The sequence below is a fragment of the Triticum aestivum genome, chromosome 2B, assembly GCF_018294505.1.
Source record: "Triticum aestivum cultivar Chinese Spring chromosome 2B, IWGSC CS RefSeq v2.1, whole genome shotgun sequence".
NCBI lineage: Eukaryota > Viridiplantae > Streptophyta > Magnoliopsida > Poales > Poaceae > Triticum > Triticum aestivum.
This window is the reverse complement of record NC_057798.1, coordinates 604,435,189-604,446,408: the sequence shown is the minus strand read 5'-3', so window position 1 is coordinate 604,446,408 and position 11,220 is coordinate 604,435,189. Positions and strand designations below refer to the sequence as shown.

General features: G+C 48.9%; 2 protein-coding genes across 3 annotated transcripts; both read left to right on the top strand.

The window, feature by feature from the left end:
* Positions 1-281: 281 nt before the first annotated feature.
* On the top strand, positions 282-6,254 carry LOC123046258 (SPX domain-containing membrane protein OsI_17046). Its single transcript, XM_044469562.1, has 12 exons — positions 282-580; positions 673-842; positions 2,555-2,629; positions 2,712-2,832; positions 2,986-3,297; positions 3,398-3,505; positions 3,595-4,049; positions 4,193-4,509; positions 4,705-4,877; positions 5,155-5,345; positions 5,530-5,663; positions 5,756-6,254. Exons 3-12 carry the CDS (start codon positions 2,577-2,579, stop codon positions 5,992-5,994), a joined length of 2,103 nt encoding a protein of 700 aa, XP_044325497.1. The 5' UTR covers positions 282-580; positions 673-842; positions 2,555-2,576; the 3' UTR covers positions 5,995-6,254.
* A 567-nt stretch (positions 6,255-6,821) lies between these two features.
* Positions 6,822-9,374, top strand: LOC123046259 (protein HOTHEAD). Of its 2 annotated transcripts, none has more exons than XM_044469564.1 (5): positions 6,822-7,000; positions 7,090-7,737; positions 7,857-8,275; positions 8,368-8,933; positions 9,130-9,374. In XM_044469564.1, the coding sequence occupies exons 1-5, from the start codon at positions 6,931-6,933 to the stop codon at positions 9,194-9,196; spliced, it is 1,770 nt and encodes a 589-aa protein (XP_044325499.1). In that variant the 5' UTR covers positions 6,822-6,930; the 3' UTR covers positions 9,197-9,374. The 2 variants fall into 2 exon arrangements, with proteins under 2 accessions (XP_044325499.1, XP_044325498.1); XM_044469563.1 differs by having other exon boundaries at positions 6,846-7,000; positions 7,087-7,737.
* Positions 9,375-11,220: the final 1,846 nt, after the last annotated feature.

The window sequence follows — 11,220 nt, the reverse complement described above, 5'->3', positions numbered from 1 at the left end:
GGCGCGACGGATAATAAAGATGCAAACTCAACTACGTATATATAACTCCGCCAAGAGGAAAATACGTAGGGAAAACATCCACCGTTGGATTGGATCCGTCGCGGTCGACGGTGGGATCGGATCAATCCTGCAGGTCGCTCGGATTGCCAGAGAAAGAAGCGAGGAAGGAAAAGAAAACGAAAGCGGGTAAATCCTGGCCACGGGCCCGCCGCGGACGCTTGACAAGGCGGCGAGGCAGAGCCCGGAGAGTCCAGATGCGATCCTCGACGTCCGCACCCGCAACACGCGGAGCGCAGGCTAGTCAGCAGCCAAAGTGGCAGCGCCGTCTCCGCCACAACCCGGAGACACCTCGCGCTTCCGCCCACCTCCCCTCCCTCCCCTCCCAATCCAATCTGCCTTCTTCTTCTTCTCTTCCTCTCCCACGGCGAGTGCTGCTCCTATATATACCCCCTGGGCCGCCCCACACCTCTCGTCTCTCTCCTTCTCCCGTCCTCTCTCCTGCGCACCTGGAGCCATCGCACGCTTCCTGTCGAGTACGCTGCCTGGCTACCTGTCCCCCGGCTGAGCGTCGTACATATGTGTGAGTAACTAACTGTTCCATCTCTGCACGCCCTGCGTGACTGATTGATTCTGTCAATGCTTCGGCCGAAAACTGATTCGCCGGTGCTGCAGGAACGGCTGCGTTGCGGCGGCTCGGCCAGGTTTGCTGATGTTCATCTAACTACCCGGGGAGAATTCAGAGTTGCCCACAGAGAAAGAAAGAAAAAGGAGAGCCAGGGATCCATCGAGCTTCGAATTCGCCTGTTCCCTTGGCCATTGGTCACGGTTAAGCTTGGGTCAAGGTGAGTTCCTTCTCTGAGTTTGCCTGCGTATAACTCTGCGACATTTTCTACAGAGCGCCGTGTTTTTTTAACGAATTTTGGCATTGCAAAATGCTTCATTCCACCTCACAAGTGATGTTTCTCTTGCTTCCCCATAGATCCTTAGATTTCATTATTGTGCACTGTCCGGTCGTCTCATTCAACATGTGAGTTCGTCAGGCTATCTACAGAGAAGTGTCCAGTGGAAGTAGATCGGTCCAGTTGCTAGGTGCATGTGTTTGTGTCCAGGTGTGGCTTAGGGGTGCATGTTGCTTGCTTCTCCAATTATTATTCTTCCTTTTGGTTGGTAGTCAGTACTCCGTGCTCCTAACAAGAGAGCCAGATGTTTTTCCTTTCCGGCGAAGTAGGAGGTGGGGGGGGATCAAACTAGTTTGATGCATACAACTTTGGATGAAAGATTTGATGGATGTATGTGTGCTCATCAAGTTCATCCTGTACATTCCATGATTTTCTTTGACTCGACCTTTCGGTCCTCAAGAAGATTTTTTTCTCCCTTCCCATCATGACGAACTTCAACTTTCATTGTACCAACAAACTTATAACACAAGGTAACAACGTAAGGAAGACAGCAATTTTGACCTTCGCGGCTCTGCTTCAACAACCGCTGCAAGATTTCGTCCAAAAAACAACCACTGCAAGACAAATGGACAAGTGAAAGGACTCTGTATTTTACTTTAAGAGTAAAATAGAATAAGACTTGTTACAAAGACAAGGTGAAAGAGAAGTTGTTGAAGTACTCCGGGTGCCCCATGATTGAGCTCCTCTGACCAAGGAGGCCCGTCATTTTTGTCGCCACGACACATGCAGGTTCTGGGTTTTGTTGCTACCTGGCATATCAACCTTGGAGATTAGTTTTCTCATCCGGCAACCAATCGATGGCTGCTGATGTTGAGGTGTTAATATTATCCCTGGCAGATCCGTCCCAACTTCGGACCATAGATTAATTTTGTCCAATTGCGCTCTGTTAATACTTAATACTGGTCTGATGTAGGTGCAATCAGTGATAAGTCATGCGATAGACAGATATTTAGCACGTTTTTGACTGAATGCTACAGCAGACTAACATTTACCTCTCCAGTGACTCATCAATCGTTCTCGACACCATAATTAACCTGTGCGATCCTCCTAACATGCAGTACTAGTTTTTTTCTCTAGTTCTTTGTTATCCTTTTTTTTCCGCAAAAGCTTTGTTCTCCTTGAGAGAACTGTTAAAAAGTACTCACTGTGTGCCGTGAATCGACCCTTGCGTTGTGAATGGCAAAATTGTCATGGCGAATGATGTAGTATCTCTTATGGAGTGGACGGTTCCCTAAATTCATTTTGTATAAACAGGGAGACGGGTAGCGTGTGCTAAATAATTTCTATCTAGTTTTTGTTTGACTGATGCTGAATCTTGTGAACGCACACTGTTTATTGGCTAAATCATAGTATTCCTTATTTAGGGGGCGGCTACTACGTCTTAGTTGTACATCGCTATCTTTCCTGCTTTCCTACGTTAGACTGCAATTCCATGATCCATTTGATAGAAACAAGTGAATTAATTTACTAAATATGATAATTTCGAAAATAATTCCCTAGACGTGCTTATTTAATACAATTGCTGTCTAATTCATACTGCCTTTGTGATGGGTTTTTATGTGCCATATCATCTAATGATTTATCCTCTGTTTTAGATTCTGGTACTGAAACAGCAAGATGGTGAACTTCGGGAAGAAGTTGATGGCAGATCAAGTAGAAGAATGGAAAGGGTATGTTTGTCTTGAAGTCCTTCACAAGTCTAACAAATTTCCTGTTGTTATCTTATGAGTTATTTTATCTTTCTGTTGTTAGGTACTATATTAACTACAAATTGATGAAGAAATTGTTAAAGCAATACGTTCAACAGACCCAAATTGGTGGCAAAGATTGCGAGCAAGTTCTTAAGGAGTTCTCGAGGATTCTTGATGATCAGGTATGCAGAGAGTGATTTCTCTTGAAATAATCATACATACAAATTTTTAAGCTACTTGTTCATTTGGTCTATCGTATCCTACACCACGAGCTTAGTGTCTTGAAATAGCATATATTGCAATTAGCTAAAGTTCTTTGGTGTTACTAAATTCAGATTGAAAGGATCGTGCTCTTTCTGCTGCAACAACAAGGCCACCTCTCTAGAAGGATTGAGGAATTGGGAGCACAGCGTGCTGCCATTATGCAGCAGGTTGATACATCAAGAGTTTTCCAACTTCGTGAGGATTACAGAGATGTTGGAAGAGATCTCGTAAAGCTTCTCCGCTTTGTTGACATGAATGCTACCGGTCTAAGGAAGATACTGAAGAAATTCGATAAGCGGTTTGGCTATAAGTTTACAGATTATTATGTCACCACTCGTTCAAACCATCCTTATTCACAGCTTCAGCAAGTCTTTAAGCAAGTGGTAATTTTCTGGCATCATACGTTGGCAACAGGTTTTTCTTCTTCTTTTCCAGCAGCTAATCAGCATTTCTGCAACTTATCTTGCGCTTCTATCGATACAGGGAATTGTAGCCGTTGCAGGTGCTTTATCACGCAACCTTGCATATCTGGAACATGAGCATCGAGGAAGCTTTTTATCCATATATGATAACCCATCTGTTGTGCTGCAGGTAATGTATTTCCACGGGTCCACTCTCTTTCAGTTCTATTTGTTGTACGGTTTTAAAAGTGTGTTGTGATTATTTTCTTTTATGTTCAGGACCCTATCATAGACCAGGTAAACCATGCAGTACAGAAACTCACACACGCGACGAGTTTTATGCAATACTTGGGACAACACGCACTTATCGTCCAAGACGACACACCCAGTGGATCGGAGGATAATGTCGATGATGAGAGCTACCATTTCATGTCCCTGATGCTTAACCTAGTGAACACATTTCTTTATATGGTGAACACATATATCATCGTCCCGACCGCAGACGACTACTCAGTGAGCCTTGGAGCCGCCGCGACAGTTTGTGGCATAATCATTGGATCGATGGCGGTCGCTCAGGTGTTCTCTTCGGTTTATTTCAGTGCCTGGTCGAATAGGTCATACTTCAGACCTCTAGTATTCAGCAGCATTATGCTATTCTCTGGGAATCTGCTGTATGCATTGGCATATGACCTGAACTCCTTGACAGTTCTCCTGATTGGCCGGATACTATGCGGGTATGTAGATTTCTTTTCTCACTTCGACAAACTTACTGTTATGAATTCGTTTTTAGTTTCTCGATCAGACTTCAGACCACATGTCACCATTCTTTATGATTTGAGATTTTCTGAAGTAGCTCCTTTTGTCATACTGACAACAGGTTGGGTTCTGCAAGAGCTGTGAACCGTAGGTATATCAGTGACTGCGTGCCTCTCAAGATCAGGCTCCAAGCCTCTGCAGGGTTCGTCAGTGCTAGTGCTCTTGGAATGGCATGTGGCCCTGGCCTTGCTGGTTTTCTTCAGACAAAATTTACGATATACTCGCTGACTTTTAACCAGAGCACATTGCCTGGATGGGTCATGTCCGTTGCTTGGCTTCTTTACTTGGTGTGGCTGTGGTTTTCATTCAAAGAGCCGGAACACTTCGCTAAGGCTGCAGCCGAGGCTGCAGCCAGAACACCGCAGCCTTCTGAATCTGGTAAGCTCTCAGCCCACAGTAGTAGCTTTGCTAGTGCAAAATGTTATATTTTTTGGAAGAACAAAATGTTCTGTTTGAAAACATAAACTACGCTGGAACTCATCCTTGTACGATAACAGTGTGTGCTCCACCACAGGCATTATGTAACATCGTCAGAAGTTGTTCTAACACGAAGTTTACTTCTTGAGAAAATAGGTCATCAAGAAAGTGCTAATTTGGAGGAAGGTCTAGCACAACCTCTGCTTCTAGGTTCAGAAGAGAGGCTGGATGATATTTCGGAGGATAATGATGATGAAGATGATAAAAGTTCCCATGAGCCAGCAACATCATTTGCTTCAGCATATAAATTGCTGACACCCTCTGTGAAGGTTTGTTTTTCGCCTAACTGCTCTTTTTGTTTTCCCTGAACTCAAGCATGCCAAAAAGGAAACACATTATCTCCATAGTTTCATTCATACAAAAAATTCTGAACTCCATGACGTGAGGTATGGTGTCTTGTTAAAAATAATTTTATTCTAATTACTAGAAGGTAAGTTGGCATCGACAAAAAATTAAAAAGACTGTCTTGTGTATTTTGCTTATCTACTGAAACTACTGTCTTGTGTATTTTCCTTTAATAACTTTATATGAATGGTGATTTCTCAGGTACAACTATTGATATACTTTATGCTCAAGTATGCGATGGAAATTTTGCTCTCCGAATCAAGTGTCGTCACCACATACTATTTTAATTGGGATACAAGTGCTGTGGCCATCTTTTTAGCGATTCTTGGATTGACTGTTCTTCCAGTAAATGCCATTGTCGGGAGCTACGTTACGAACTGGTTTGAGGACAGGTAACTTTTCTTAACAAGGCATACCAGTGTATATATGAAATCCTTCTATTTTCTAAGTATTCTACTGGTCATATTGTTGTTCTCGCCTTCTTTGAACCATGCAATACGAATACAAATGAAATGTGCTATTGCTCTTACATTGTCAAAATCATCAATTACATTGTCAAACTTCTTTCTTTCGCAGGCAAATTCTGGCGGCATCTGAAATCATGGTTCTGATTGGCATTATCATGAGCTTCCGTTACACGCCTCACTACTCGATTCCACAGTACGTCTCTTCGGCTCTCATCACGTTTGTATTCGCAGAGGTGCTGGAAGGTATGTACACCATAACCATTCAGCTCAGCAGCACACGCAATATATCTGAAACAACCGTAATAAACCTCTCCATTGCTGACGATCAAATGCAGGAGTAAACCTATCCCTGCTTTCGCGGGTCATGTCGTCGAGGCTGTCGCGAGGGACCTACAACGGCGGCCTCCTCTCAACGGAGGCCGGGACGCTGGCCCGTGTGGTCGCGGACGCGACGATCACCGCGGCAGGCTACCTAGGCACGGACATGCTCCTCAACGTCACCCTGCTGCCGCCTCTCGTGATCACCATCGTCTCCATCGTCGCAACGTTCTGCACATACAACACCCTCTACTGAGGAGGCTGATCAGTAAGACCTTTTCTACTCTCTGAAGAATGTACAGACAGTGAAAATGGTTCCCGCCCACATTGGGCTGGGTTGTTCAAGTAGTGGCGATATTTGTTTGTAGACTTCATCAATCAACTTCAATAAACTGTGTAAATGTTGGTCTGTTGCACGTCCATGTAAGAAAAAGGCGTTGTAGTGCAATAGTACATGCATCAAACAGATGTAAATTAAGTTGCTTTTTTATTTGTATCCCTGAACTTGCGAATTCAGATGCATTTAGTGTGTGTTGGAAATACAACATGGATATGATTTCTGGCGCACACTGATAAATTTGAAGTGACAAGGTATTTCTGTACTCCTCTAAGCAATCCTGAGGCTTTAATACTGAGCTCCCAACGCCCGCTGAGCTCCCAACGCCCGGCTCCCGGAGTAGATGATCTAACTCCACGCGGGGTGCCAAATGCAGGCGCTGGGGCGTGTTAAAGAAACGTCGCTGGGCCGGGCCGTTTCGAGCGCGCCAGATCGGCATGCGTCAACCGTTTAGCTGGGCCATGCCAAATCCTCACCCGCTGACTCGCTCCGGCTCGGCGGTAGGTCGCGACCAAACAGGGAAGAGGGCGCGTCACCTTTGACACGGCCGCTCCGCACGGCCACGGAGATGAGCTCACTGGTTGTCTGGTTGCTCCGGTCGTTGAGTCCTTTTCCTACCGCTTCTTTACCACGCTCATGGCGTGCTCACCGCGGCGTGCTGTACCCTAGCACACTGCACACGTACCGTGGGATGTGGTCGCATGCGTGCAACAAGTGTGCATGCCGGGTCGTCGGGCGATTTACCGGAGCACGGCGATATAAAGGGCGCATGGTATCCCACGGGCTGGTCACACAAGAACCAAGCTCCAGCGCTCTCAGTCCAACCTCGTCACGCTCGACTTGCACGTAGTCGCCATGGCTTCCGACCAGCCGTTCGCAAGAGCACTGGTGATCATCTGCGCGATCCTGTGCTGCTCGCCACAAGGTGACTGGTTTAGTTCTCCGTGTCCATCATGCATTGTGCCATTTGTGTTACTGATTGATGAGCGTGTGCATGCCGTGAAACAAAAGCAGCGAGAGGAGTGAACTACACGTTCGCCCGGGACGCGACGCGGGCGCCGGCGGTGTCGTACTACGACTACATCATCGTGGGCGGCGGCACGGCGGGGTGCCCGCTCGCCGCCACGCTGTCGCAGCGCTTCCGCGTGCTCCTGCTGGAGCGCGGCGGGTCCCCCTACGGCGACCAGCGGGTGGAGAACATGACCCACTTCACGGCCACGCTCGCCGACACGTCCGCCGGGTCGCCGGCGCAGCGGTTCGTGTCCGAGGACGGCGTCATCAACTCGCGCCCGCGGGTGCTGGGCGGCGGCAGCTGCATCAACGCCGGCTTCTACACGCGCGCCAGCGACGAGTACGTGCTGGACGTCGGGTGGGACCTAGCGGCGGCCAAGGCGGCGTACCGGTGGGTGGAGGATGTGGTGGCGTTCCACCCCGAGCTCGGCCCCTGGCAGGGCGCGTTGCAGAGGGGGCTCATGGAGGTCGGCGTGGCGCCGGACAACGGCTTCACGTTCGACCACATCGATGGGACCAAGGTTGGCGGCTCCATATTCGATGACGAGGGCCGGCGGCACACGGCCGCCGACCTGCTGCGGTACGCGCGCCCCGAGGGCATCGACCTGCTGCTCCGGGCCAGAGTGGCCAAGATCCTCTTCAATGTCGGAGGTCAGAGCTCTATCAGTCAAAGTTCGTTTTGTGTTTACGGCCAGGCAACATGCATGCACGCGGCATTTTTGCGTGCCGACCGAACTGAAATTTCGTCACCCGCGCTTGTTTCGCGCCAGGGCGCCGGGCACGGCCGGTGGCGCACGGCGTCGTGTTCCACGACTCAAGAGGGCGGATGCACAAGGCGTACCTCAACACCGGCCGCCGCAACGAGATCATCCTCTCGGCGGGCGCCATGGGCAGCCCGCAGCTGCTGATGCTCAGCGGCGTCGGCCCCGCGGACCACCTGCGCTCCTTCAACATCACCCTCGTGCTGAACCAGTCGGCGGTCGGGCAGGGCATGGCCGACAACCCCATGAACGCCATCTTCGTGCCGTCGCCTTCCCCCGTCGAGGTCTCCCTCATCCAGGTCGTCGGCATCACCCAGTTCGGCAGCTACATCGAGGGCGCCAGCGGCTCCAACTGGGCCAACCCGCGCCACCAGGGCTCCGGCGGCAACCGCCGGCCGCCCCGCAACTTCGGCATGTTCTCTCCACAGGTACGTACACATTGCAAGTGACATTGTCACAGCTTGCCAAATGATCAGTGGAACGGAACATCTGTGATCCCCGCGTGCTCTTGTTCCTGCAGACTGGGCAGCTGGCCACGGTGCCCCCGAAGCAGCGCACGCCGGAGGCTATCGCGCGCGCGGCGGACGCGATGAGCCAGCTCGACGACTCGGTGTTCCGTGGCGGCTTCATCCTGGAGAAGGTCCTTGGGCCGGCGTCCACGGGCCACCTCGAGCTGCGGAACCTTAACCCGGACGACAACCCGGCGGTGACGTTCAACTACTTCTCGCACCCGCAGGACCTCCGGCGCTGCGTCGAGGGCTTGACGCTCATCGAGCGCGTCATCCAGTCCAAATCCTTCCAGAACTTCACGTACCCCTACTTCTCCATGGAGGAGCTGCTCAACATCACGGCGGAGTTCCCCGTCAACCTGCTGCCTCGGCACGACAACGACTCCAAGTCTCTGGAGCAGTTCTGCAAGGACACCGTCATGACCATCTGGCACTACCACGGCGGCTGCCAGGTCGGCAGGGTCGTCGACGCCGAGTACCGGGTGCTCGGCGTCGACGCGCTGCGAGTCATCGACGGCTCCACGTTCAACGCCTCGCCGGGAACCAACCCGCAGGCCACCGTGATGATGCTCGGCAGGTAATGGCCCGTTTTTGCTCCTTTGGGGTACATGTCATTTTGGATGACCATCCCTAAATGTATACCACTTTTTAGCCAAGGTCCTAGACTCCTATAGTGGGTACTGATTCGGTCTCAATGGTTGCATTTTTAGGTCGGATCCTATCAATCTCTCTTTCTCTCTTAAAAAATAATGATCATGTCTGTAACTTGACAGGTATATGGGGGTTAAGATGCGAGACGAGAGGGTGCGTGCTGAAGGGTTAAGGAGGAGAAAACTGTAGTCCACTTGACGAAGATTGGCAGGCACATTATGTATTTGTAACTGCAGTATGTGAACAATTGGAATGAGTTGCGCGTCATTATTGGAAGTGTGTGTTCATTTGTACGGTTATCAAGACGAAATCTGTATTGTCCGGAGAAAAAATAGATTTGTGTTTAAGAAGAAATCTTGTTCAGAAACGTTTGCTACTGACTTACTTTTGGTCAAATCTTGTTCAGAAACGTTTGCTACTGACTTACTTTTGGTCAAATCTTGTTCAGAAACGTCATCTACTCACCCATCTCTTCTTAGTTTTCTGACCAAAGAAAAACAGCAAAGTGTCAACTCCAACCCCCCAAAGATGGGTCTCGAAAATGAAAGAAGAATCCCGTAGTGGGGACTGAGCTTTTTAGAGGGCACAACCAAGAACGTAAAAGGGAAAGGGAGATGTTGGATGCCAAGAGGATATCCATGGTTTAAAACCCTTTGAAAATCTAGCACGTATATGCCTCCCCAGCTGGATTTCTGCCCCCTATAAATCCCGTGATGCGGCAGAGAGGGAGAGCAGCAAGGTCAAGGCAAGGAAGAAGAAGAAGAAGAAGAAGAAAGGAAGCGACTGTTCTGAACAATCAAGATTCAGTAGTGAGATGTCTAATTAAGCAATCCAGTTTCAGGGCTCCTCTTTATTGGCAGGGAGCGTGTGAGGCCATGTAGCTCCATTCAGCGCTCTGCCAAAGGAGAGTTGCCCTGTAACTGGAAATAGCTTAAGGTTCAGGGATTGTGGGTATCGGCGTTGACAGCTTCGGGCCTTCAGCTACACTGCTTCCAGCCTCTCGCTGCAGTGTGGCACCGGTGAGTCGTGCAATGGTCTTTGATCTCTGTAAATTGATCGGATTGCTTGCTTGCTTGTGTTCCCGCATGTGAAAGGTAATGGTATCTTACTGAATGTCTGCATATTTGTTGCTCACTGCTACTCTTGTAAGAAAAAGGGAAGAACACGGGGGATCAGCCGGGAGGTGCAGGAGAAAACAGCACGCCGAAATGCTGAAAGAAACAGATATTGCAGCTTCTTTGTGACGACAAGAACCTTTTCGTGGTTCCCGATAGTGGAGACAATGTTCGAGGGAAGGAAATAGTGGAGATAAGAGAAGCTATAGCTAGTTGGATTGGTGTCATGTCCTTTAAAAAAAACGAGAACTGTTTTTTTACCGATGAGCACGGTACAAATGTAATTTTCCACCAAGGCCCCTGAACATGGAAAAAACACTACCCTTAACTCCAATAAACGGCCGTCGATGAGAACCACCCGCACCAGAAAGATTTTCGCTGCAGCAAGAAATCATCAAAGCGAGTAGGAGGACTCCACCTGTGGAATTCCCTGGAGGAATTTGAAGCCACCAAGGCTGTCTCCAGGAATTTGGAACTCTGGGGCTAAATACAAAATGTGTCCTACAATATAAGAAATCGATATAACTTGAAAGATGTGTTATTCCATACAATATTTTAAGATATATCGAATATTAATGCTAAAAGAGTAAAGGTAGTACTAAATCAAGAAATTGATACAGTTAGAAAAATCAATAATCTGACCTCATGTCCTGCAGACAAACATCGGAATGGATGAACGGAGCAGGGCAGTTAGAGGGGATCGGTTAATCGATTAATCAGTTAGGGTGTCGGTGACGGCATAGGCGATTGGGGGAACATGCTGGTAGGCGATCATCGGTCAGGCATGGTCATGTGCGCGATCGTGGAAACACGCATGGATAACAGGAACTAACCGTGGCAATTGAGGGCCTATTCGACACCCCGGCTCTCGGCTCCGCCAACTCCACCACCAGAGCCGGGCCGAACGGCCTAACTCCGCAGAGTCGAGAATGAGAAGTTGGCGGTGGTCATAATGCAAATTTTGAGGAGCCAGAGTTGACGATTCCAGAATCTCAAAAATCAAAGCAGATAGGGTTGACCAAAATTACGGGCAAATGACACCGCGAAGTGGACGTAATAGTTTAAATATTTGATCCCTATGCAATGGGGTCCTAACTG